This window comes from Paroedura picta, chromosome 4 (assembly GCF_049243985.1).
Source record: "Paroedura picta isolate Pp20150507F chromosome 4, Ppicta_v3.0, whole genome shotgun sequence".
NCBI lineage: Eukaryota > Metazoa > Chordata > Lepidosauria > Squamata > Gekkonidae > Paroedura > Paroedura picta.
This window is the reverse complement of record NC_135372.1, coordinates 41,608,042-41,635,119: the sequence shown is the minus strand read 5'-3', so window position 1 is coordinate 41,635,119 and position 27,078 is coordinate 41,608,042. Positions and strand designations below refer to the sequence as shown.

Sequence of the window (27,078 nt, the reverse complement as noted above, 5' to 3'; positions counted from 1 at the left end):
GTGAGCTTTTGAGTGCAAGCACTATTCCTCAGACTATGAACTGACCATCATGACAGTGGGAATATATAAGCAAAAGCTGAGAAATCAGCCTGGAAACTCCCCCCCCCCGAAAAAAAAACACTACAGAGTTCCCACGGACCCCCTTCAGAACGCCTCTGGACCCCCAGGGATTCAAAGAGCCCTGGTTGGGAATCACTGGTCTAATCCTTTTTTTCAATCTACTTAAGGTGAAGGCCAACACCACTACCTCTTGGAATAATGAATTCAACAGGTTAGGAATGTTTTGTATAAAGTGATAGTGCTTATTCAGAAAGAACTGCCAACTGATTTAATTAAGGTAGCTGGAATCTTTGTATTATGAGGATGGATGGAGAGCACATCATGTCACAGTAGGGCTTTCAAGGCAAAAGACATCCCTAGGTAGTAGGCCATTGCCTGATTCTGCATCACAGCCCTAGTATTCCATGGAGGTTTCTCATCCAAATATTAGCGAGGGCCAGCCCTAATTTTCTAAGATCCAATGAGATTAGGCTAGACCTGAGTTGTCAACATCTGTGTAGTATTATGAGAGAAAGACAAAAAATTGTATTCTTTTCACATCATTAATGGTTTTGGAGATCAAAATTATGTCCCTTATTGCCCCCCTGTTTTCTTTCTTTAACCTATGTTCCAATATCACAATCAAAGATTACCGTCAATATTACATTAGTCCTAAATTAGGCTTAGAAACCAATTTCACATTCTTAAGTGCTAGCATGAACATTTACTAAGCAACCAAAATCACATGTGTAGGTGTTGGTCTTGCACAGTACTGAAATAAAATTCTGTGCCTGGGCTTAGGAATTTGAAACATTAAGCAATCAGGTGCCTTAAATGTTTCCATTGCTGTCAAAACTATTATACTTTGGGCTGTATCCAGCAGCCTGCAGACAGAAGGATAAGGGAGCTTTCCTCTTCACCAGTCTTTTCTGGAAAGTTTCTGGAAAGACCCCAGGAAAGTTTCTTCCTGGCATCACAGTATGTCAAAGCTGGACCCCGTGGGTTCCAAGGGCAAGTATGAAGAAATAACAGACCTTGGTTAAAAGTTATATATGTAAAGTTTATTAGAACAAGTTAAAGAATATCCAACCATTATGACGCAGCACAAGTCTCTATAAAAGCAAGTAGGTTCAGAAAATAAAAGATAGTAACTTAACTAATTAAACACAATTAAAGGTTGCGCTAGAGCGCACATTCCTACAGCAATGAAGTCTCAGGCCTCCAGATGTTCATGGACTACAATTGCTATGCTGGCAGGAGCTCATGATAACTGTAGTCCGTGGACATTTGGAAAGCCACAGTTTGACCACCCTGGTTCTACAGTATAGTACATTTGGAAACAGGCAGATCGTACTTGAGGCCTTGTTTCATCAAAACCCAAGTTAGCTAGCTTAACATCACATTCCTTGTCCAGTTATTGTTTATGGCCCACCTGGCTCAGGCAATGGTGATGAATCAATCACCATTTGTTCTGGCTAGAATCCTCTATCTCACCCACCCTTGACTCACCCCCTTCCATCACAGCTCACCAGTTCTCACACAGAGCCAATTATCCCATTCCATCCTTGGGTCTTGAAATTGGTTAAGTGGCCTATAGGCGGCAAAGCCCAATTAGTAACACCTGTAGGATGGAACCAGTCAGTTACTACATTCATTAACCCTTTGTTACCTTAAGTAGACTTGTATCCTGAATTTATGATTAGCAATTCTAGGAAACTTGCTGAGTGAGAGGGATGTGAGATTCTTCCACCTGTGTATGGGGGGGGGGGGTTCCTAGCCAGAAATCTCAGGCAAAAGCTGATTTAGAAATTAACCCAAAAGGGTTTTTATTGAAAAACAAAAGTCCCCAGCACACATTCATACTATTTAAACTAAACAAGCATACAAGAAGAAAGAACAGAGTTTAGATGGTACAAAAGAGGATTCAATTTTGGGCTAGACAAGGTTTTATGATGTGGAGAAGTCCAATAAAGATGGGAGAAGCAGCAAGGTGAGCCAGCATACAATGCCAGGAACAGCACACACAAGACTGGGTCCAGTATTGAAATAATCAAAAATGTATCCTCAGACAAGGATTGGGTGGTTCACCCCTAAAACAATGTATTTGAACTAATTACCTGTGCAAAATAAAGAAATGACCAGCTAATGGATTCAGCAAGTCTGTGACAAAGAAACCTTGATTGGATTAAGGGGAAACTTCTGGAGTGAGGTAATTCAGAAATGGTGTTATCAGGCAGCTACAATATTAGCCTGAACGGATGGTTAGTATGGTAGAGCCTCTCTGTAAAAATGGGTTTTGACAATCTGGTGCACATGGATGGGGAAACAATTGGTAGATAAATATAATCAGGGAAAAATTAGGGAAAGAATGGACATGTGTGTGGGGAAGATAACTGAAGTCTGTCATGGACATTAGCAAAACTGCCAGAGACAATTATACCATTGTTTGAGGGAAAAATAGGGGTCACTCTCTGTGAAATTAATTACATTATTGTGTGATTGCCATAATCCTCTTACGTGAGGTTGACATGTCACTGAGAGCAAGCATAACCTATCTCTGGGACTCAAGCCTTCCTGTGCAAGCTCCCTGGCCTGACCATATCTGGCTAAGGCATACCAGAAATGTTATTGTGAAGGGAACTTAGTGGACAAACTCCCTCTTGAGGGAAAGAAGCTTTGCCCCTCACAGTACCCACCTGTACTTATAACCAGATAGGTCAGAAGGAAAGAAAGGAAATCTTCCACTTTATCCTCTTCCATTCTCAGCAAAACTTCATTGACTGAAGAAGCAGACAAGGCAATTTTTGCCCATTTCCCTATCCACGTGGCTATTAGTTCCTGAAGATTGCATGACCTCGGGGATAAACTTTTAAATGGTTGATTCAAGTGGGTAGCCATGTTGGTCTGAAGCAGCACAACAAAACAAAATCAGAGTCCAGTGGCAACTTTAAGACCAACAAAGATTTATTCAAGGCGTGAGCTTTCAAGTGCAAGCACTCTTCCAACCTAAATGGTTGGAAAATGGGGAAAATCAGTTACCATTAGCAAATTGATAGAGGCCCTTCATGGTCTTGGCCCCTCTTATTTGTGGCTCCTCTTCTTGTGAGACTGCCTCTGTCCTTATCTTCTGCCTTGAGAACTTTGGTCAAAGCAGCAGGGCAAATAGGCAGAATCAGCAACTGAGAGCCAGCTTGGTGTAGTGGCCAAGACCAGAGGCCTCTAATCTGGAAAGCTGGGTTTGATTCCTTACTCCCCCACATGCAGCCAACTGGGTGGCCTTGGGCTAGTTACAGCCCTGATAGTGCTGTTCATCAAGAACATTCCTGTCAGAACTCTCTCAGTCCCACCTACCACACAGGGTGTCCGTTGTGAAGGTGATTTGTAAGCCACGTTGAAACACCTTTGTGTAGTAAAAGCTCTTCTGCTGCTGCTCATAAACTTTTTTTGTCCATTGTGGCTCCCACCCTGAGGAATGGCCTGCCCAAAGAGGTCAGAAAAGCCCCAATTCTCTTCCAAAAACCATACAAAACTGAATGTTTCATGAGGGCTTTTCTGCGTAGGTAACAGGTTTGCACTCTACTAAATGGTTCACAAATTTAGAGACTATGGTCTATCCTTGCTGTAAGTAGGATCACGCTATGTAATCTCTGCACCCCTTAATGTGTCATGTTAATACTTATTCCAGACTTCTCAAATCCTAATGAATTTTTGTAGAATGTCCCATTTTGCGGATTGTTCTGACTCACTATATGTAATCTGCCTCGAGGGCCTGTGAGAAAGGCGGATGATAAATTAGGTAAATCAAAATAAAATCTTCCACCAACAGATTGCTAAATGCATTACTCACATCTTGGTTCTCCTCCTCCTGCTCCCTGCTCCAGCAGGTGAAGTAGTTAAAGAGTAGCAGACTCTAATCTCAGGGGCCAGGTCTGATCCACTACCCCACCTCTAGTTCAGCGTTTTAGCTAATAATCCAGTGATTCCAAAACGTGTGTCCATAGGAATCCTGACGTTACTTAAAAGCATACATGAGATTTCTTGATAAGAAGAATGCACTTCCCTAAAAGACGACTTCCCTAAAAGACTGTCTAGCCTAGCGTCACTGCTGTCTTTATAGTCAGTGCCAGAGCTTGAAATACGACTCATCCCTAGTTCAGAGTTTTAACCAAGAATCCAGAGGTTTCAAACTTGTGTTCACCAGAATCTTGAAGTTCTTTAAAAACATATGTGAGATTTCTTGATTTCTCTAAAAGACTGCCTAGCATTACTGCTGCCTGTTTTACCATTCATCTTGTGTGTGTGTGGGGGGGGGGGGGCATAGTGTGGGGAAGTGCATTGGGACCTGTTGGCTAAGCCATTACATTACAAACTCTATTAGGACTGCTTCTCTTGATAGTCTGCAGAATAGCCTCTTTTGGTGGACCCAAAGTTCTGCAACACACCTGTAATTTAATTAAAAGACTCTGCAGTTCTGAAATTCAAGTTGTGACTTTATTCAATCCAAAGCTTGCATCACAGGGCCCTTCTGTTGTCTAGGGGTAATTAGGGCAAGAAGTTTGAAAACAGCTTCATAAGGCCATTATCTAATTCCTACCAGTTGCTTTTAAGATTAAGAAGAGTTTCCTGAATGGGTGGGAGTTAATTAATTTTGTATATATTTTTTCTAATTTGTTAGACATGTGTCAGGTGATATGACCATATATGATCATGTTGACCCACCCCTTCACAAAACAGCCAATGATGGGCCTGGATGGGTGGGAAGGGGAGGGCCCCCAGGTGGGCATGTACACAGTTATACTTCCCAATCACATTCTGCACAATCATGCCACTTCTGGGGTTTCTCAAAGCCTGAAGAATGTTTCAGGGCTTATTCAACAGTAAAAAAAACTGAGAAAGGCTGCCCTAGATTATCGCCACAGCTGTATACTTGTTCAGGATGCATTCCCCTACTCACCCTCGCATTAGAGTCACCCAAATGCTTGACTTTAAAAAAATGCCAATGAAATTTCATTTTCATATTTGCAACAGTGGGTATTATTTTTTTAATTATTTTTTTAAGTTGACATCCTCAACTCACTGAGTGCTTTGTTTTGTGACCCTGCACACTTTTCTTGCCAGTTTCCCTCTTCTGACAAGGGAATAGTGTCTGTGGCAAGTAAGAAGCAGACTCTCTCTCTGTGTGTACTCACCAATTCATTTGGATTCCACTCCCCTGCGAGCTCCCTTCTTGGAAAGTTGGCAGGGGACAGGATTCAATGAATGGGCCACATTTGGGTGAGCTGGAGAGCAGGGCCCTTCTCAACTGCAGACTTTGCTGGCTCTCAGGCATGGAGCTGGCACCGGGGTCAGAGAGGCTGGCATGGCTGATAGAGACAAAACATGTATTCATCAAAAAGCAACAACCACAAGCGAAGGTCACATTGGCTCCCCATTTTTCACACTTATGTCCTTTGTCCTTAAGAGGCAGCACCGGAAGGTCTGTTGTATCTGGAAGATAACATTACCTGCTTTTGAGGGGGGGGGGATTAGTTTCTTAAATAGGAGTAAGATTCAAGCCACGACGGTCAGAAGTGCCAGAGCAAAGTGTAAGTCCAGTGCAAGACCAATAAAGTTAAGGTGACCAGATTTTAACATTGGTAAAGCAGGACACCATTGACCGGGGGGGGGGGGTGTCTTGATTTAAAATGTGGTCTATATGGAGCAACAAAAAATTTCAAAGAATGCATAGAATGCAAAAATAGTATTGTAATATATATTTTTAATTTCATCATAAGTACAATTTGCCAGGTGCCCCCAGATGTCCCTCCAAAAGTGGGACAATCTCGTCACCTTAAACAAAGTGCAAGACAAGCAAAGTTTTATTCCAGATGCAAGCTTTTGTGTGTACAGCACTCTTCCTCAGATACAATGAAATGGAGGCTAGAAGATTACATATATAAGCACCCATGAAAGCTTACATCTTGAATAAAACGTTGTTCGCCTTAAAGGTGCCATCGGTCTCAAAACGTTGTTCTTCTAAACATAAGCTCAAGCCTTTCTCCTGGATCATCTTGCACAAAACAGGATGTTTGTATGCTCTGCTGCCACCCTGCGGCCATTATTCAGAACTCTGTGTACCTTTTCACTTGGCGCTGCTCTTTTGAAGCAAAAACTGCTATGCTCAGGGAATCTTCCTTCCTTCTAGCAAGATTCAAGTGGGTAGCCGTGGTGGTCTGAAGTAGCACAACAAAATCAGAGTCCACGCCCTGGATAAATCTTTGTTGGTCTTAGTTGTTGGTGCTACTGGACTCTGATGTTATTGTGCTACTTCAGACCAACATGGCTACCCATTTGAATCTTCACTTTGTGAAATTCTGCATGCACAGTACATTATGCTACATAGTGTAGTAATTGCAACCACACTTTTAACCAGAAAAAGGGAGCTGATCTGACCAGCCTGGCAATGCCCAAACAAGGCCACGTTGTCTGTGTATAGGTGAGTATCCTAGCACTTGAATGTCAATAAGGCCGTGTGTCCTCTGAGCCACTGAAGCTGCCACACCCCTGTACTAGAGGCAAGCCGAGGAAGAGAAATATCAGCTTCTCTATTAAAGCAAAATAGTTGTTGAAAAGGGAAATGGAGAAGCTGGCAACAAAAAACAGACAACAACTCAAGGAGACGTCTGCAGAGCATTGAATAAGCGTCCATTGCCAGCAGTCTGACTGAGAGATCTACTGATGGTAAATATAACTCAGGAATCAAGTGGTATACTCCATTTCTGCAAGCTGGATTGCTGATAGAATACCACTTCTGTGTATTTTAGAACAGGGGTGTGTGTGTGGTGGGGGGAGGGAAGCTAAGGCTGAGCAAAGGGCAGAGGTGCAGATGTGTTGAAGATAGGGATGCCAGCCTCCAGGTGGGAGCTGGGGATGCCTCAGAATTACAGCTCATCTCCAGACTACTCAGATCACTTCTCCCGTAGACACTGGGTGATTTGGAGGGTGGTCTCTTTGGCCTTGTACCTCATTGAAGTCCCTCCCTTCTTGACTGAGACTCTGTGAGAAAGGTGGATTATAAATAAATATATAAATACAAACTTCTGATTGATAAATATCATCTGATTTCTTTTGGGAGACAGGAGAAAGGTATTCATTGTATTTTAGGTGCTTTGCCAAGGCAGAGAAAAAGATGCCAATAAGAATAAGTAACAGAGCACATTTCATTACAAACACATTGAGAGGAAAGGAATTTTTGTCCCTAAAGAAATAACACATAAATCCTGCTCTGTGTATAAAAACATAGACTGCCATTTTCTGGGAAAATGACTTTAAAGTCCTTTTCTTTCTTTGGCTTCAAGCTGTGAAGTGATTTTACAAAGTATTAAGTGGTCTCTGTTTTATGCTGTTTTATACATGAGGATGTGGTCTATGGATAAAGAGCGACAAGTGTGTCATTTGCAAAGCTTCTGTTATTTTGTTAAGTATGACATCACAAAATCTAGATAGTTTGTATTCTTGCCTGGTCGAGCATTTGTTGGTCTAGGGCATTAACCCTAATGTTAGAGTGGTTTCTAAAGGGGGAAGCGACCAATGTTTCCGGGACAGACGTTTTCTCTAACCAACCCACGCTTGGAGTGTGGCTAAAGTTATATGCTTTTAAAGTGGAAGTTACTATGTATGATTGTTGATGTTGTATACTCTATTAGAAAAAGAAAGTAAGGAGGGGTACAAAAATAACAGAAAAAAAAGAGAGCCATAAAATACCGGTCACCCAAATTGCAAAATTATTTCAGAACATCTTATAGCAATGGCTTGTACACCAGTGAAATACTTAGAGGCACTATGATCTTTAAAATATGGCAATGAACAGCAATGAGAGAGGAAAAAGATATCTTCTAATGACCGTCTGAGTACCCACTGCCTTATTCTCAGTCTGCCTCAGGGAGGCAGTAGCTCCGTAGCCGTTGAACTAACTTGCTAGCTCTTCTCCGAGGCAGGCCTGTGACGATGCAGACTCATGTGGGACTGCACAGAAATTACGAAGATGTACAGTGACAAAGCATGAGAAGGCAGGTGGTCTAGTCACTCTCCTGAAAAAGAGATCCTTGCCTTTGATTTTGGACTGGGTGGATTGCATGTATCCAAAAAAGATCAGGGCCCCCCTACATGAGTGACAGTAGCGATTTACATCAACGTCCTCAGTTCACCCTCTCCCAGCTAATGTGTGTTTTTATGAGATTGTTAGACTGGGTATGACCAGGACCATGTGTTTGTGTTTCAGGACCACTGAAGTAAGCGACTTGGGATTCCTGATAATATGGATCTAGGAAGGGTAACATTCTGGCAAGAACACCTTGCGCCTAAAGGTACAGTAGTGCAGCCCTATTATTGGTTACCAAAGGGCCACAGCTGTGCCAAGTGCCCCTATCACATACGAACAAGTGAAGAAGCAAGGGTCTCCTACAAAGAATTTCAAGATGCCTTTGGATTCCCAATGCGTGATCCAAACAACCACCTCATCTTTTACGAACTGAGGCACTTCTCAGGCAAGTTAATTCAAAAGGGTCATGCCACAAACTGCAGAGAATATGACCTTCATCCAGAATCAATGTTATTTGAGATGGGCGGTTACCTTGACTCCGTGGTATACAACTACAAAAACGTCATGTACGTCATCCTTTATTCAAACTACTCTCCTTGCAATGAGGCCAAGCACGGCTGCATACGCAAAATTTACACGTTCTTGACCAACTATCCAGACATCTTACTCTGCATTTACTTTTCCCAGCTGTATCACACAGAAGAGGACTGCCCAGTGGCCACGTGGAACTGTGGAGCTCTACAGAGCCTGGCCAGTATGTGGCCTCGAGTGAGCCTTGGTCCATTGTGTCCCGACGTTTGGCACACCCTGCTCCAGAATTTTGTGGCCATTGAACCTTGGGGGCCATTTTACCATCCAATTTTGCCAGCAAGAGATTTGGCTGGTAGACAAAATGCACACCGACTTAACACCATCACTGGGGTGAAGTTTCCCTTTGTGATTGCATTGCCTCAGTTGATCCCTGGGAACTCAGCAGATGGGCCTCATCTGCAACAGTATCATTTTTCCAGTTCCCCCTTGCAGCTTCCACCACACATGCCCAATGGCAAGCCACCCCCACTGTGGATGCCACCACCCCATTCGACATCTCCTATTTCCCGAACATTCATAAAACAACCTTCCTACACCAAATTGACCGTAAGGCACTTAAAAATGCCAGGTGAGATATCAAAGCAAGCCAAAGATTTACATAAGTCATTCCAAACAGAAAATCTTGTTCGTATGGAAAGAATTTCTGAACAGCTTCCAGCTACCAGGAAGAAAAAGAATTAAATCCACCTCTAATCAGTTCAGTTGGCGCTAATGGGCCACAAGGGAAACAGACCATGAGCAAGAGGCCTGGTGCTAATTTGCATGTGATAAACACATGTTATTTTCATATATACTGCAGATGTCATGTGAACAGTAGCTGGAAGAACCAAGGCTAGGCATCCATTTGTCATTCCTGCTGTTGGCATAAGGACATTGATGGCAAAAAACACGCTGAATGACCCATGATAGCTCTTCTTTTGTCAACTCATAGGATCCACTGAATAGCATTAATTGCCAGCAGCAGAGAGGGGAGCCAACGATCCATTTCCCTAGATGTTTATGATCATGGTGACCACAACGCTGATTTTGGGTCCCTGCTCTGCATAGCTGTGATTCTTGGGCCTGCTTGCTGAGGTAGCCATTTGACAAATTAAGCCAGAGTAAAGAGAGATGCTGCTTATTGGTAAAGCACCTGGTGTTGATGCTGAAGGTCCCAGGCTCAATCCCACACATCTCTAGCTAAAAGCACCAGGAAGTACATGATGTGAAAGACCTCCACCTTGGACCCCGGAGGACCACCACCAGTCAGAGGAGCCAATACTAACCTTGATAGACCAGTGGTCTGACTGTACGAGGCAGCTTCATTTATATATTTCTGTCACCTGAAAAACAACCAAGAGGAGTCTAGAAACTTTTGAGAATTTTCTTTTGTGTTTTTTTTCCAGCTTTGGGCACATAATATCAGTGTTCAAAAATTGTGGAACAGACTTTCAAATGTCATCCGTACACAGTCAATAGACTCTCGAGGAATAAGGGAAGTGAGCTTAGCTCATCTGTACATAGACTGTAGTCGCAAACTCTATGTTGGAAAATTCCTGATTTTTTTTGGGGGGGGGTATCCTAGAGAGGATGGAGTTTGGGGAGGGGAGGAACGTCAACAGGGTATATTGTCATAGACTCCACCCTCTAAAGCTGCCATTTTATCCAGGGGAACTGATCCCTGCAGTCTGGAGATAGCTGTAATTCCAGAAGACCTCCATGCCACAGCTGGAGGATGGCAATTCTAGCATGAACGGAGAAACTGATGGCATGCACAGTGCATAGGAACAAGCATTTTTCCCCTTGTAATAATAGTCAAGAAATGGATACCTGTATAGTCAGCCTGGTCGGGCCTGTGGGCGGGAGGCTACTTCTCCACCTGAGTGTTCTGTCATCTTCCAACCTCTCCAATGAAAGGAAGACATCAGGACAACAGTTAAGGTCATAGTTTATTACACAGTTTATTTGCTGCAGAGTCTCAGATTGCAGCCTGGGGGGTCCATGGGCACTTCTAGGTTGACTGCCTCTGATTACCGACTCACACACCCCTCAGCACTGTAACAATGGCAAGGCAAGCGAGGCACTTATGATGATAATAATAATAAATAGTAGACTTTAATTTTCTAACCTGTCTTTTCCATAGGCTCAGGGTGGGTAACAACCATCATAAATACAGGTACCCAAAACTGAGGGGTGCAGAAAAGGTGCTATTACTCTTGTTACTTATGTATTTGTCTTTTTAACAAAATAGCTATTATGAAATATAAAAGGGGGCACATTGGTATTCTTACCTCAGCCACAATGTTAGCGAATTATGGCTCTGCTCCCCCTACTCGTGTAGCAGAAGAAAACAGATTTTGCAGACACTATGACATCACTTCCAGTCTCCATTTGCATGACACTTTATGTATTTTCCCAATTGCCATTGTTTCAACGTAGAGATTGGGGGAACTCGTAGAATATCGCTAACACCAATGACATCACTTCCAGCTATTCACCCAGTCATAATTGATGTCATAGATTCATGTGTTTCTCCCTCTCCCTAGAACTGCCCTCTCCAATGTTGCTGGGAGTTACCAGTAGAGGGCTGGAAGCTAAGGATGCCACTCCCCAGGTGGGACCTGGGGATCCCTTGGAATTATAGCTCATCTCCAGGTGACAGAGATCAGTTCCCCCTGGGGAAAATGGCTTCCTTGGAAGGTGGACTCCATAGCATTATGCTCCACTGAGATCCCTCCCAGGTATTTCCCAAACCAGAGCTGACAACCTTACAGTGCCCAATTGTTTTCACTCTCCCCCAACTGGCTCTTGACTAAAAGTGCAGCAGAGGCAAGCTGTGGCATGAGTCTCCTTATTTATAGATCCCTACTGACTCTGAAAGAGCCTCTTGTGGCGCAGAGTGGTCAGGCAGCAGACATGCAGTCTGAAGCTCTGCCCATGAGGCTGGGAGTTTGGTCCCAGCAGCCAGCTCAAGGTTGACTCAGCCTTCCATCCTTCTGAGGTCGGTAAAATGAGTACCCAGCTTGCTTCCTGGGGGGTAAACGGTAATGACTGGGGAAGGCACTGGCAAACCACCCGGTACTGAGTCTGCCATGAAAACGCTAGAGGGCATCACCCCAAGGGTCAGACATGACTCGGTGCTTGCACAGGGGATACCTTTACCTTTACCTTTTACTGACTCTGAGAGTGGGGAGAGGGGTGGCAGCTGCATGTGCTGAGCAACCTGTGTTGGTTTTCATTATTTTACCCAACTGGTTCCAAGCAAGAGTGCAAGCAGGAGGAAGCGGCAGCCAGCATGCTATGGGCACCGGGGAAGCACAAGGCTTTTGCCACGATGGCACAAAACTCTCCATCTCTTTTAGTTCCTTTTTTGCTCTGGATTGTTCTGTGTCATTCAGTTTTTTCCAGTGCGAAGACAGAGCTCGGTGGGAAAGAGCTGCAGCTGTGTGCAGCAGGCTCAGGAAGTGCCGTGGAGGCCTAACGCCACAGTGGTCCAACCAGGCAGGCAGGGCACATGGCAGGCAGGTGCTGACTCCCTCGGCTGTCGGATTGAGTGCTCAACCTGTAGGCCTGCTGTCCTCACTACAGTCCTTCCTTCCCTCTGATCAGGTTCCAGCTTGGGGAAGAGGAAGCAGCCCACATAGCTCCCCCCTCCCAATAGCAGTTGTAGACCAGTGGCAGCACAGGGCCCACTAGTGGTTCTTGTGGCCCCCCCTTTCCGACACAAGTCTTCTTTTTCCCTCAACTAATTCCCCCTCAAACTAAGCAAGAAAGGGCAAGCACATGGCTGTTCACTTCTGCTTCTTGTTGCCAAGGTGGATCCAGAACTAGGAAAGCAGAAGGACTGTGGATTTTCCTGCCTCCCCGAGTCTTTTCTCTGATCTCACTTGGGAGCTCATTCCACCAAGCTGGGTCTGAGGCCGAAACGTTCCAGGCCCTGCTTGAGGCCGGGTACGTTTCTTTGGGGCTGGGGATCATCAGCCTGTTGGCATTGGCCAAGCACAAAGCCCCTCGGGGGGCATTACTAATATAGGCGGTCCCTAAGATACTCAGACACTTGTAGCAAGGAAATATGGCAACTTCTCATAGCCAGTCATAGCCAAGAGAGGGGTGAGGTCATCTTAGTCCCTCACTAAATCACCATTTGGGTGTGCGGGCCATGAATAGTGAGGGCCAGCAGAAACAGTGCTCAGAACTTTGAGCAAGGGCAGAATGGCTGTAATCCAGGCATGCCTTCCAGTAGCCCAGAAGGTAAGGTAACACACATTAGCAAGGGAGAAAGATAGCTAACTGGTGGGCATATCATCTGATATTCAATAAACACAGTTTACGGTTAAACTTTGTTATCTGGTGTCTTTATTTGCAAGTTGGAGCGCAATTGCTTGTAGATGTGAAGGGCCCCTAAGGGACATCCTTGGAACTATTACATTTGGTCCTCACTCTTATCTATTGGGAATGATTGGTTAATGTCCAACTCCGGCATCTTCAGCAAGTACCTGTATTTCTCACATATTTTAAGATTGTCATTTGTCATGCCTACTTCCCACACTGGAAAATCCGGAGCCATCTTTAACCATTCGTCTTCCATGGCAATTTTCCCAGTGAACCACCATTCCTAGGACAGAGGAGGCAACAGGCAACTGCTCAGAATATGGCTAAGGAACCAATTTTGAAAATTTTTACAATAGGGCAGCAAGGGTCTACAACTGTCCACCTATCTTTGCACCTTCTACTATTGCTGATTATTAATTATTGACTTAACTTCATTTATAATCTGCCTTTCTTGCTAAATAAGGCAGATTACCCAGTAAAAAAACTCCAACGCATTGAGAATAGCATGATGCAATAAACAACAAACAATGCTATAAAAATTGGGGTGACAAAAATAGTGGAACCACTAGAAAATATAATTAGGGCAGGACTACAAATATGAGGAATATTGCTACAAAACCAGCATAATATAGACAAAGAGCAATGTAACGAAAAATGCCTAAAATATCACAGGCAGTAACTCTTTAGTTTTCTTCAGGGGGATATGTATGTTGGACAGTTTACGCACTGGGATCTTCATTGCCCAAACTCCTGTGCAGGAGCAAAAATTGGGAATAGATGAGCAGCACCGGGCCAAATGCTCCCCCGTGTGGGTGCAGGAAGAGGTGGGGCAACCTGCCACGATTAAAACTCCAGCCTGCAGCCCAGCATGAAACCTCCAGTGCATAAACGGTCTTGGTCTGAACCCATAGAACAAAGATTGGCTCCAGTGATGCCTTTAAGTCCAACAAGTTTAATTCTGAATGTAAGCTTTCAAGTGCATGCAGACTTTCTAGTGATTCGCAGCCACAGAATGGACTCTTGTGATGGACTTGTGCATTTTCCTTTGCGTGCATGGATACAACAGCTGTTTTGTGTCTTTCAGATCTGAAGAAGTGTGTATGTACATGAAAGCTTATGCCCAGAGAATTAAACTTGTTGGCCTTAAAGGAGCCACTGGACCTAAACTTTGTTCTAGTAATTGTTTGTTACGGACTACATTCTGGAATGAAGATGCAGTAAACAAAAGAGAGCTACTGTATTTAACAGTTGCACCTCTCTATTTCATTAGAAGATTCATATGCCACAAATAGAAGAGTGGCCCATACTGATTTTTAAGGAAGGATGTTATTCGTTTTACATGTTATATCCAGCCTTGACTTTTTGGAGATCGTTTTGGTTAGATAGTAAGCAAATTTAAAAATAATGCAATCCAGCCAAGCCTCTCCCAGTCATTTGCTGTGTGTTTAGCTAGTTGATCAAGCACGCCATGTTATACTGTATTGGACTTGGTGAGGCAGTAAAGAGGATAGATGTGTATGAGAAATCAAAACAGAATCTACCAAAAATAGGTGTTGCTATCAGGTTGCCATCAAGTGTTGCTACACACATATAACCAATCATCCATCCAGAAAATGTGGAAGGAGTTACTACCCCTGTGTGAATCAATATTAGACAATAATAGTCCAGAATACTCAAGCATATCATCATCATCATCATCATCCCAAGGTCATAAAATAGACCTGAACTGGCTATTAAAGAAATATTAGTTTACTAGTAATCAAGCCCGCTGCAGCTAAATGCAGCGGGCGCTAGGCACTTACTGTGGTTGGGGGTCTTTCTGCGGTGTCGGTCTTTCAGCGGCGGCGGTCTGATGGGCGGTGGCTGGCCTGGGCTGCGTTCTTGCGGCCGCGTCAGGCTGCCAGGCAGGGAGCCCCCGGGGGCTTCGCGCCTCTCGCCGCGTCAGGCCGGGAGCAACTGCGAGCCGCGCTGTGTGCGGCTCATAGTTGCTGGGGCTGGGAATCACTCCGATTGTCTGTCGTGAGGAAGGGTCCAATCCGGACCCTTCCTCATCACGGACAAATCCCACCTCAAGACCCCTTAACCATTTATTTAGTCCGTGGCGCCCGCGGCGCCACGGGCGGTTTAAAGATGTGGGGAGGAAAAGTAATTTGAAATTGATGGAAAATATCAAGCTTTTATATCAGAAGCATCACCCCACTACTAGATTTTTCTGTTCAACTTAATACTTTTTGTGGTCAAACTTGTTGGTGGTTTCCAATTTGAATTTAAGTGTTCTTAGTTCAGTAGTTGAATGTCATCTATGGTACATATTTGCTAGGGCTGCTGGCCATTTAGATACACAGCCACAAATTTTAAAAACTGAAAAAGATCCAGTTAGGAACAAAAAAAAGGTTGAGAAATCACAGGGCAGGTTTGCTTGTTTCCCTTCCCTTTTTCACTTTCAGAAGACTCAGTTCTCTGGGCCAAGTGGATGCTAGCATTTTTTTTGTAGATTGACGATACGTTCTCCAGACTTTACCTGGCTAATTGTCAGCCAATTCTTCTCCAGATAATTCTCAAAGCAGTTCTGGATGGCTGTTGCAAGGAAAATCTGGCTCTCTTCATCATTCCCAAGCATCAACTGGACGTAGGCCTTCAGATGATAAACCCTAGGGTAGTAGACTGGACTTGTAGAACACTGTACCATTGCCTGCTCCAAATTCTAATGAGAGATCAAAAGAAATTGGTGTCAGGCAAACACAAATGTGACCAAGGACATCCTCCTCTGGTGGCCAAGGAGGACCTGGGAACCTTACACACGTTACATATTCATGATCTGTTCCCTGTTCTTCCCTTTCTATGTGATAAGGAATGTCTTCCAAGTCCAGAGTGAGAAACTTAATTCCTAGGCATATATGGGCCTAGTGTGGATTGGGACTTCCTCATTCAGGGAAAAGGGATTTAAGCCTCTCCCCTTCTTGATGTTCACAACTGGAAACACCCCCATGACACTATATGCCCCACTGGGGATTTTATGCGTACTTATGGGGAATATTTACATTTCCCCAATGGGGCAAGATAGCCTTCCAATGGGGCAAGATAGCCAGGATGGTTCATCCAGGTCCCATTCTGTTTGGATTTGCGTAAGAATTACCCCGGCCACACTGCTGAAAAGGGGGACAAAATGACATGAAAGAAGAGTTGGTTCTTATATGCCACTTTTTTCTACCAGAAGTAGAGTCTCCAAGTGGCTTCATCAGTGCTGTGGTGAGCCCAACGTCACCCAGCTGGCTGCATGTGGAGGAGAAGCAGGGAATCAAACTCGGCTCGCTGGATTAGAAGTCTGCACTCCTAACCACTATACCAAGCTGTCAAGAAATTTTGAGAATCCCTGTCACAACAAAAATGGCAGAATCAGAAAATTATCATAGCTAGACCAGAAAATTATCATAGCTAGAACAAGGAACGGTTCTGTTGGTGACCCTTCCCTTCTTCCCTGAGAATCAGGCCATTGCCTTGACCTTCACATAACTCAATGACCCTCTGAAAGGACAAACATGCTCCATGCCTTCCCCCATAGTCCTCACCTTCGTCATCCTGTAACGTAGTTCACGGACTTTTTCAGGCCTGTCTTCAATGCATTTTTGTAACCACAGAGCCTCACACTCCAAAAGCTTGCAGAAGCCGTAATTAGCAGTCAGTGAAGTGCTGGTTCTTCTCACCAGCCTTCTTGCCTGTTCAAATGGCTCTTTGAAGTCATTCCATAAATTAAGTCTTGCAAACCTTTATTTCCAAGACAGACCCACATGCATCATGCTTTAGGCAACAGGCCCTTCCCTTTTCAGAATATGTAGCCTGGATTCCAAATATTTGGCTATAAATCAATGAGATATTGGCCTGTCTGCAAGCTCCACCAACCACCCTTATGTGGACAAGAGCATGCAAGCACAGTTTCATGCAGTCTCAGTACACATCTTCCAGTACCAGTGGTGGAGAGCCAAATGTAGCATTATGGAGGCCACCCGTCCAACCTGTCATCACCAATGCCACTTTAGAGAAGAATTTAGCTGTTTCCTACTATGATGACCTGATTAAGCCACCATAAAGTAGGACCATGTAATCTTGTTTCCTCCCCACATGCTGTTAAAGTTTGTTTTAGCAATTGAAAAAAGCACATGGAGTGGGGACAAGATCACCAGTGGTCTTGCCACTAGAGATCTCCAGGAATCATAGCTCATCTCTAGACAGACTAAAAGAGATCAATTATCCTGGAGAAAATGTCTGTTTTGGAGGGTGGACTCCATAGCATTATATTCCATGGGGGTCTCTCTCTGGCCTAAATCCCACCCAACTCCTGGCTTCACCCTCAAGGTCTCTGGGTATTTCCCAAGCCAGAGACAGCAACCCTTCCCACCACAACACCATCACTGCACTTTTTAAATGGCCAAATTCTTCTCTAAAATGGCGATGAAAACCATGGGTTGGATCTACAGCCATGTCAACATCTAATGTGACCATGGGCTGCCAAAACGATTGGTTTGACCTTAATTCAATTTTTCAACTTCTAATTTCCCAGTCAGGGATACATGACATTTTCAGGGATGTACACATGCTAATTCCCCCTCCTCTTGTCCTTCTGTAACTGGCTTTTTTATTTAGATATTTATACCTCAATTTGCTCTCAAGGGGGGCCCAACATTTTCTCCTAATAACAACCCTGTATGTCAGGTAACTGAATCAAGATCACTCAGCTAGCATCTTGGTATAGTGGAGATTCAGATTTCATGATCCTAGTTCAATATGCTAACTACTAAACCACACCGGATCCCTTAACTGTCCTCAAAGTCCTGTGCCTCTTGAAGCATATACAGTTCCCATCAGGCTTCCTTGGGGAGGGGACTTCTCCTTTTGTTTTCCTTTCTTTTTCTGTATAGTTGGAGAATCCCCAAGCATGTCAACTCTATGGGGGCCAGTGGTCTGGAAGGTCCAGGATTCCAGAGAAGACTGCTACAGTCCAAGACTAATGGGTCAGACCACTGCTCCAGTGAGCCTTTGCTCAAATTAAGTCCCTTAAATCCGGGGTAGTCAACCTGTGATCCTCCAGATTTTCATGGACTACATTTCCCAAGAGCCCCTGCCAGCATTTGCTGGCAGGAGCTCATGGGAATTGTAGTCCATGAACATCTGGAGGACCACAGGTTGACTACCCCTGCCTTAAATCATGCCAGAAAAGATGAGATTCTCCAAATCACCTGTCATTCCAACTGTTCAGTCCCTGTTCATTGCCATTTTAACAGCACAGTCACAGGGTTCTTTTCGTGGTCACCGAAATTGGCTTTCTCAATTTAGAACACTCTAAAGTTGGGGTTTAACGAGTGAAAATATTTCCTTCTTTTGAGTCTACAAGCCACCTAAAACTACAGTGTTGGGCTGGCAACAACAATTGTGAACTGAGACAGTAAAACCCAAGATGCTATGAAATGTTACCAAATGGCCAGAGACGAATACAAGTTGAGCATAATGCCATTTTGAGACATCAGGACGCAGTTAGCTGCATTGGTAGTAACGAAGTCCAGGCAATATGCAATTGGCTTAAATTGAAAACCTGTGAAAGAAAACAAGCATAAGTCCAAAACGGAAATAACAAACGGCCTAGAAGTTATATGAGAAAGCCAAATAAAAGGGTTGGCTGGGGCTCAGTTGGAGAAGAACTGAGTGGAGTTGACCATGGTGAGCTACCCAATATGATCCACAATTAACCACGGGAATTATGTCCACTTTCCCCCTTACATTCATTTTTGTAACACAGGACCTGACATTTTAGAACAGGTAACCATGGAGAAGTGGTCAATAAATTAAGAAAACAGTCATAAACCAACATCCATTTGAGATGGGATAATAATGCTACCCTTGTACACATCTGTCAGGACTGTGTTAAAATTGGATGACATGCAGAAAAGAAAACAACTTGGCTGAAATTTAATGAATTTAATGAATGAGGCCATGGTAACAAAGGTGAGTGTGGAAATATCCTGGGCCATAAGAGACAGACGATGTCCACTGATTACTTTTCTCCAACTTGAAAACCATGCCTTGACTACAAGTCTCAACACCCACCCTTCCATCCGTTCCTTCCACTGGTAATCTCTGAGGGACACACCGTCCAGTTTAAATATTTATTTGTTGCATCCAACATGCGAGGTCAATCATGTGGTGAGAAGCAACTAGGACTTACCAGCATAAAGCATGAGATCCAGGCATCCAGAAACGAAGCAGGCCTTCCCAATGATGTTGTCGTCTCGAAACAACAACTTCTCCAACCAATTCAATACTTGTGCAGATTCAGAAAGGCTAGAGTGGAGCAAAGAAAAATAATCTTTGTGCCATTACAGTAGGTCAGATCCTAGAAGACCTAGTTGTATTTGTTGAGATACTTTCAAGCCAGGCATCATCTCAACTATGAAAGCTCCACAACTTCTTTATGTTTAGATGATGAGTGGCTTTGCCTCTCTTTGATTACAGAACTCAAGTGGTCTCTGTAGGGTTTTCCAGAAGATCCTTCATGTAGTGAATGCTCATAATCTGCATCTTAAGCAGCACAGATACAGTTGCCCTACAGGAAAGCAACTTCCCCTTTTCCCCATTGGTGGACCGAAAGCATACTTTTTTCAACCTTTTGACTGTGGAGGAATCCCTGAAATATTGTTCAGTCTTTGAGGAGCTCCAGAACCAGGCCAGAAGTGGTATCAGCTGGCCACAACTGCCTGCAATATTCAAGGAGGAGCGAGAGGGAGAGAAAGGGGTGGTTTGAGGCAGGGGTAGGCAGAAGCAGGCTCCAACCTTTTTCCCAGTCGCACTAACCATATGAGAATGCCACCCCCAGGTCAGTGGAATTGGCCAGTTCCCTGCTTTCATGGCAATGCTGGGAATAGCTTGTGCTGAGCCCATTAAAGCAGGCTATAGGGGGAAGGCCAGGGAACTTCTGGGGAGCTCTCACAGAACCCCAGGACACCAGGGAGCCCTCCTTGGGAATCTCTGACCTAAAGGAGCAGGCGCATGTATTGGGGGGGGGAGTAGCAGGAGGGAGGGGATCAGCAAAGGCCACCTTTTCCTCTTCCAAAAATATTAAAGCCATTCTGTCCTAGGAGTTGCACCAATGGAACAACACCACAGATCCAGGCCTTATAGTTCCATTGGAAATAGTTACACTTTTCCATATTGATTGAACTCAGTGCCTTAGAAAAGTGTAACCTCACTTAATATAGCACTGTTATTTTTAATAAGGTTCCTGGACCATGTGTGTCTTCGGTCCCAGGATTCAAGACTGATCACAGCAGAAATCTTCATTTTGACAGAAGTTTGGTTCATCGTAACAGTCAAAATCATCTTTGCCTAAGTGGTTTGTTACTTTAACACGAAACCTATGGTGGCCAATATGTTTGTTCATACGACGAGTGTCTTTTTTCTACTTTCTCTCCCAGTTGGATCAGTTTGTCATTCACAGAAACAATAGGAAATGCTTGGGAAATTTACACCATGCATCAAAGAGATCAGAGAATCACATATGGGAAAGTTACCTTTTTGCTCCTGAAAACCCAGGGGATACCCTACTAGTTAATACCAATACACCCTGCAGCTACTGCATTTTCCACAGGAATCGCAGATTGACTGCTAGTGGTGAAGGAAGTCACAGCAGTGTGCTAAATTTAAATCCTACATAAAACATTCTGCAGGAGAGAACGACTGAAGATGGCGCCGTACTAGCTGGGCTTCTGTCCGGCTCTTAAGCCATGCTGAGGGTCAGGAGCAATCGCAACTGGCAGACCTGAGCAGATACGCAAATCTTGCTCGCCGGTCGCCCCAGGAACCAGGAACAGCATCCTGAGGGTCCTACAGATCCGTGGAGACTGAGTTCTCCGGATCGCCGCAGCATGTGTTCAAGGTCATGATGGCGCCCTTGTCGTAAATAACTTTCTAAGCCTGAAACGACCAGCTGACCCTACATTCTTCCCAGATCATCTTTTACCAGACTGACAGGAGCCGAAGTCTACAACAGTAAAGACTGTGAGTTTTCTGGCTTTTTCTTTTCTTTCCCCACAAGCTCTTCCCCCCCCCCTCCTCAACCAATTTACAAGTGAATTCTTTCGTCGAGTGGGAGGCTCCCAGCTAATTATACTCACTAATCAAACAAAGAGAGCTTAAAGAAAAGAAAGACTTTAAAGTTTTGTTGGAGAGAGTTCAGTGGGGGACGCTGACTTGATACGGATATCGACAAACTGATAATTTTGGATCGCTCGTGCTCCCGCGAGACCTCACGAGACTTTCTGTTTATAGTTTGTGACTGCCTAGAACTATGGAAAAATTAACTAAGGCACAGCTTTTCCATTTGTTATGCGAAGGGAACTCAAAGATACTGAGAGCAGTCAATAAGGTGGAAAAGGAAATCCGAAAGACTAAGAAAGAGCTTTTAGACAGAACCGACGGTTTGGAAAAAACAGCTGATGAAAACACAACTCAGCCAACAATACTTCAAACGAGAATTCAATGTCTGGAAGTTAATCAACAGGAGGGGGAGAGCTAGGGACGTAAAAATCAAAAGCACCTTGGAAGAACTTGGGAAAACAGATTTAAGGAAGGAAAGCACCGAAAACCTGGAAGTCTATTTAGAGCAGGAAGTGATTTGGATCAACAAAATAAATAGAGTCTATTCAAAGGCGACAGCACGCAGGAAGCTATCAGGAGATATCTCTATGCGACCAGAGGAAGAGATCCGGATTGATAAAGTATACAGAGCCTACTTAAAGGTGACTGCAAGCAAGAATCAAGCAAGAGACTTCTTTGGCCCTGACAGAAGGACAACCAGAAATACTCTATGTAGGAATCATCAGGTGTTACTATGGAAAAAAATACAATTTCATTTTCTGCGACCACCTGAAGGATGTGATGAACAGTGGAGCATTCTCCTGGTTTCCTATGGGAAAGACAGCAGCAGTAACTTTTAGGTCAGGACCAATATATGAAGGGGACTGACTTTATATTATCTAAGACAATAATAGAATATATATTCTTATAATAGATTATACTCTCATATGTATCAACAATTACTCTGCTAAGAAAGATGGTAATACCTTCTAGATCAGGATCAATATGTGATGGGAACTGAATATGTATGCCAATATGTATGCTAAAAGAGGATGGCAAACTATACTTCATATGTATTAACAAGACAGCAGCAGTAACTCTTAGGTCAGGGCCAATATATGAAGGGGACCGACCTTATATCACTTAAGATAATAATAGAATATATTCTTATAACAGATCATACTCTCATATGTATTAACAATCATTTCACTAAGAAAGATGGTAAAAACTTCTAGATTAGGATTAATATGTGATGGGAACTGAATATGTATGTTAAAAGAGGATGGCAAACCATATCAGCTGGTTGCTTTTTTTCCCTTTACTTTTCTGTAAATGCTTCATATAATAATAAATAATTATATAAAAAAAACATTCTGCAGAAATTTCTTTAATCCATGGCAAACATGCCAAGCTTTCAGGGTAGAAAGTTGTTGGGAAAGGGCTTCCATAAAAGTAGCAAGTTTGGGAAACACTAAAGGTAAAGTTATCACCTGTGCAAGCACCGAGTCATGTCTGACCCTTGGGGTGACACCCTCTAGCGTTTTCATGGCAGACTCAATACAGGGTGGTTTGCCAGTGCCTTCCCTAGTCATTACCGTTTACCCCCCAGCAAGCTGGGTACTCATTTTACCGACCTCGGAAGGATGGAAGGCTGAGTCAACCTTGAGCCGGCTGCTGGGATCAAACTCCCAGCCTCATGGGCAGAGCTTTCAGATTGCATGTCTGCTGCCTTACCACTCTGCGCCACAAGAGGCTCTTCTGGGAAACACTACATACAGTCAAATATAAGAAGGTATGATATAACCAAAGTACCTGGATCTGAGGAAAAAAGAATTGAAAAGATCAAAGAGAACACTACAGTTGAGTTTAGATTTCCGGATCTGTTCACAAATTTCGTGCGCTCGAAAACCTGCAACGAGAGCAAACACATCAAGTGGCCTCTCTCCTCACTGCCCTGCAATATTGTTCAGTGCTGTCTGGCTAACTTACCCAGCTTGGAGGCCAAAAGCAGGCTCCCTAAGCAAAGCTTCATGTAGGCCAATGAAGCCACCACCTTAGCTATTATAAACAGCTCTCCTCCAACAATCCCGAGGTGGGAACTACGCTGGATGGCCATCTCCTCATATTTCATCCATTCCTGCTGACAGCCAATCAGCTGACAGCAGAGTGAGAACTCCATGTAGGAGGAGATTATCTGTGAAAAGAGGAAATCAGTGACATTTGTCATTTATTTGGAAATCTCCATCAGGGAGCATTTAAACCTGAATTTTAAATCAGGCATTGTAATAAACCAGAATCTGTAGAGTTCATATGACAATGAGTGTAACAATAATGTTTATGCTTTTTTTAAAATTTGCACAATCAGGATTTATGCAGAAGAAAACATATAGCCTTAAATTTTTAAAGAGTGGCAGAAATGCTCCGTTTTATTATTTTATTCATTAAAAAAAAACACTATGCAACCTCTCCGGAGTGCCTGTTCAGGCCAGCTTACAATGTAAAACATAATCAAAACATAAAATACCATAGAAGTCAATAACAAGGAACACACTATGTAAAAGCTACTAAAAACCCAACCTGAGAATAAAAACAGCTTTAAATAAAACAGGTCCCATAATGCAATCCGCAGGCTAGAAGCAGGCTCTTAAAAATGGCCATCTCCCTTATTAAGAATTCATCCTCAGAATATTCATTGATTTGGCATAGGTATACACCTTGATTGTATTCTTCCAGATGTCCTTTAGACATTACCCCCCAGTACAATAAATACACATGCAGGGAGTGGGCATGAACATGCTGGCCCATTCCCCCTTCCCTCCATGCAAAGACTGAGTTGTGAGCATGGTACCTATGCACAGAGGAAATGTCTACACACAAACACCTCTTTCTGCGTGATTAGGAATGTTTGGAAAGGAGCATGGACACGCCAGTTCCTATTTTTTGAAGCTTAGATCAGTACACAAAGGTGTCATATGTAAAAGGTGCAAAAGGTACATATGGATGTATATATGTATTTATTTATTATATTTATATACCGCACTCCCCGAGGGCTCAGGGCAGTTTACAGAAAACAGGAAAAGACACAATTAACAGGTAACAGTAACAGTAATAAGAATATTATTAACAGGTAACAGTAACAGTAATAAGAATATAACAATAATAACTTAACAAGATCATAACAATAACATTATAAAATAGAAATTGCGAGAGCCTCAGCTCAACTCTTACTGGGACCCAGTGAATAAAACCGATTAGTGTTGGTCGTAGGGGGGGAGCTTGGGGGCCAACTGGAAGCGGTGGTTTGGGTCGACCTCAACCAAATGCCTGACGGAGGAGCTCCCTTTTGCAGGCTCTGTGGAACTGTTTAGGTTCTGTGAGGGCCCTGATCTCACCTGGGAGCTCGTTCTACCAGGTGGGGGCCAGAATGGAGAAAGCTCTGGCCCTGGTTGAGGTCAAGTGGGCTTCCTTGGGGCCAGGGACCACCAGGAGGATAAGTCTATTTGCCTCTGCAGAGTCTCCCAGTGGAAAAATGGGAAACAAATCTACCCTTTGACCATTCTTCAGCCATCCCAACAGAATATAACTTGCTGTGAAAAAGACATCTAATCCATATGAAAGTCCAGAGGTGCACTCTTTCCATGTGACAAAGCTACCACAAAAAGGGCAAGGAATTACCGTGATTACTCCCCAGAGCTAGAGTGAAGGACATACCTGGGCCTCATCCTGAGACTCCTCTGCACAGTTCACAGTCATGAGAGCGGCCAAATGACAGAACTTCTTACTTTTCGTAGCAGGATCCAAGCTAAAGGCCTGCCACAGTACAGACAGACAGCGACCTTGTTGGTAAAGAAGAGCTAATCTCTTTTCTTTGCTGCAAAAGATATGAGACAATCAAAAAATAGGAGAAGATTCTGGCCTCCCTGTTCAAAAATCCTCCTGTAGGCAATCACTCGATGTATACCAGCCAGAAACTGGCTATATGCCGTTATAGATTTTTCATAATTGAATTGGTTGGATTTTAAAACTGAACCCTAGATTTTAAAACCGATATTATATTTAATTGCTATGGGTTTTTAACTCTGTTGTAAATCGCCCCACTGGAGAACGGCAGGGTAGAAAACTAGAAGTCTAAAAATAAATACATAAATAAACACAGATATGTCATGATGGAATTGCCACTCCTGGAAGAATTACATGGAACATGTTGGTGGGCAAGGAGAGAACACAGAAGTATAAGCTTAGTGTTTATAACCTTTCCCTCACACACATTAATCACTGTGTCATAGGCCCAGTGTAATGGTGAAGAGCGGCAGTTTCTAATCTAGGTGGGGGTTTGATTCCCCGCTCCTCCACATGCAGCCAGCTGGTTAACCTTGGGGTCACCCCAGCACTGATGAAGCTGTTCTGACCGAGCAGTGATATCAGGGCTCTCTTAGTCTCATCTGCCTCATAGGGTGTCTGTTGTGGGGAGAGGAAAGGGAAGGTGATTGTAAGCCGCTTTGAGACTCCTTCTGGTAGAGAAAACCAGCATATAAAAACCAACTCTTCTTCATTTACTACTTCTATGCAGACATATACCTACAATTTTATTTATTTAGATTTAGACAGAAAATTGTTTCTCCGCACAGCCTATTTGAGACACCGTAAGAAGTGCTCTATATGTTCAGACGGGGTTTCAGTTCTCCCCCCCCCCCCAAAAAAAAAAATGTTTTCCTGAAACAGTACTGGTAGCTGGCCCACTAGAGAAACCCATGTGGTGGTGTATGATCCTGCCTTGGGTATGTGGAAGCAGAAGGGGGAAAGTACGCCCAATGAGATCATTTGGTAACCATTAGCATGCTATTGGACCTTTCGTACTTCAGCTTCTTGAGGCTGGGGCACAACAGGAAGTAGGGGATGTGGGGAGGGGCCCCCAGTTCCATCACCCAACTTCACTATGCCAGAATTTTGTGGAAGATGGTAATGTATGCTTTGCATTGACTTAGTCCTGAAAGCAGAACTGCAGAGATTCTAAGGAACAGGCTATGGTGGGCTATGATAATAGTTTTAAAAAACCTAAAATACCTTTCTGATCCTCTATGGCAGCCTTATTCAAGCTTTTTATCATTGAGAAACCCATGAAACGTTCTTCAGGCTTTGAGATGCTCCAGAAGTGATGTCAACAGGACACACCTCCCTGCCACACTCTGGAAGTCACATCACCAGAAATGACATCACACAGACACTGGATGTGACATCATCCCCCTGCCCCCTCCCAGTTAAATTAAAATGAGTTTACTTACCTCTGTGGTCTCCAGTCACTACTATGTGTGATGAGTCTTGGCCAGCAAGGATTTTTATGACTGATGCTCCTTCCTTTTCTACTCCTTCCTAGCCCATCATTGACCATTTTGGGCAGGGGGGCCAGGTAAACAAAACCACATATGGTCATGTCACCTGATTTTTTTTTAAGTTTTAAAAAATATATTAAAAAATAATTCCCTTCCATCCAATTGGAAAACCCTTATAGCAATAGGGAGGGAGGGAGGGGAGCCAAAGAAAATGGCCATAATTCAGCCCAGACTGACTGGGTTGGTGATGAAAAATGCCATCAAATCACAACATACTTCTGTCAACCCAGTAGGTTTTCAACTCAAGAGAAAAATGTGGTTTTACCACTGCCTGCTGAGAAGCAACTTTACACATCTTTGGTGGTCCTCCCATCAAATACTAACCGGGACTGACCCAGTTTAGCAGCCAAGATCTGGTGGGATCAAGCTAGCATAAACCATCCAAATCACTGTAGATTTCACATATGCTTAATTCTTTATTGGACTATGGTCAACAGTAACAATGAGTTGGATCCAGGAGAAACATTCTAAATGTCTTAATTCAGAGGGCTGCTGCAAAAATTATTTATTTATGGTATTTATACCAAACCATTTTCCCAAAAG

General features: G+C 43.6%; 2 protein-coding genes across 6 annotated transcripts in view; one reads left to right on the top strand and one right to left on the bottom strand.

The window, feature by feature from the left end:
- Positions 1 to 6,603: 6,603 nt before the first annotated feature.
- Positions 6,604 to 11,997, top strand: APOBEC4 (apolipoprotein B mRNA editing enzyme catalytic polypeptide like 4). Its single transcript, XM_077336285.1, has 2 exons — positions 6,604 to 6,759; positions 8,300 to 11,997. The coding sequence occupies exon 2, from the start codon at positions 8,336 to 8,338 to the stop codon at positions 9,389 to 9,391; it is 1,056 nt and encodes a 351-aa protein (XP_077192400.1). The 5' UTR covers positions 6,604 to 6,759; positions 8,300 to 8,335; the 3' UTR covers positions 9,392 to 11,997.
- A 1,025-nt stretch (positions 11,998 to 13,022) lies between these two features.
- The window catches only part of LOC143835262 (adenylate cyclase type 10-like), a 68,653-nt gene continuing 54,597 nt past the window's right edge, over positions 13,023 to 27,078 (bottom strand). For 3 of the 5 annotated variants that reach the window (XM_077332626.1, XM_077332624.1, XM_077332625.1), the window contains 8 exons: positions 24,857 to 25,016; positions 23,135 to 23,339; positions 22,958 to 23,054; positions 19,239 to 19,354; positions 18,491 to 18,608; positions 16,591 to 16,786; positions 15,543 to 15,725; positions 13,023 to 13,304 (listed from right to left, as the gene is read on the bottom strand). In XM_077332626.1, coding sequence (XP_077188741.1) covers positions 13,113 to 13,304; positions 15,543 to 15,725; positions 16,591 to 16,786; positions 18,491 to 18,608; positions 19,239 to 19,354; positions 22,958 to 23,054; positions 23,135 to 23,339; positions 24,857 to 25,016 — 1,267 coding nt within the window. In that variant the 3' untranslated portion in view covers positions 13,023 to 13,112. Of the gene's footprint in view, positions 13,305 to 15,542; positions 15,726 to 16,590; positions 16,787 to 18,490; positions 18,609 to 19,238; positions 19,355 to 22,957; positions 23,055 to 23,134; positions 23,340 to 24,856; positions 25,017 to 27,078 lie in introns of those variants that run through there. The other 2 variants (XM_077332628.1, XM_077332627.1) reach the window with 2 other exon arrangements.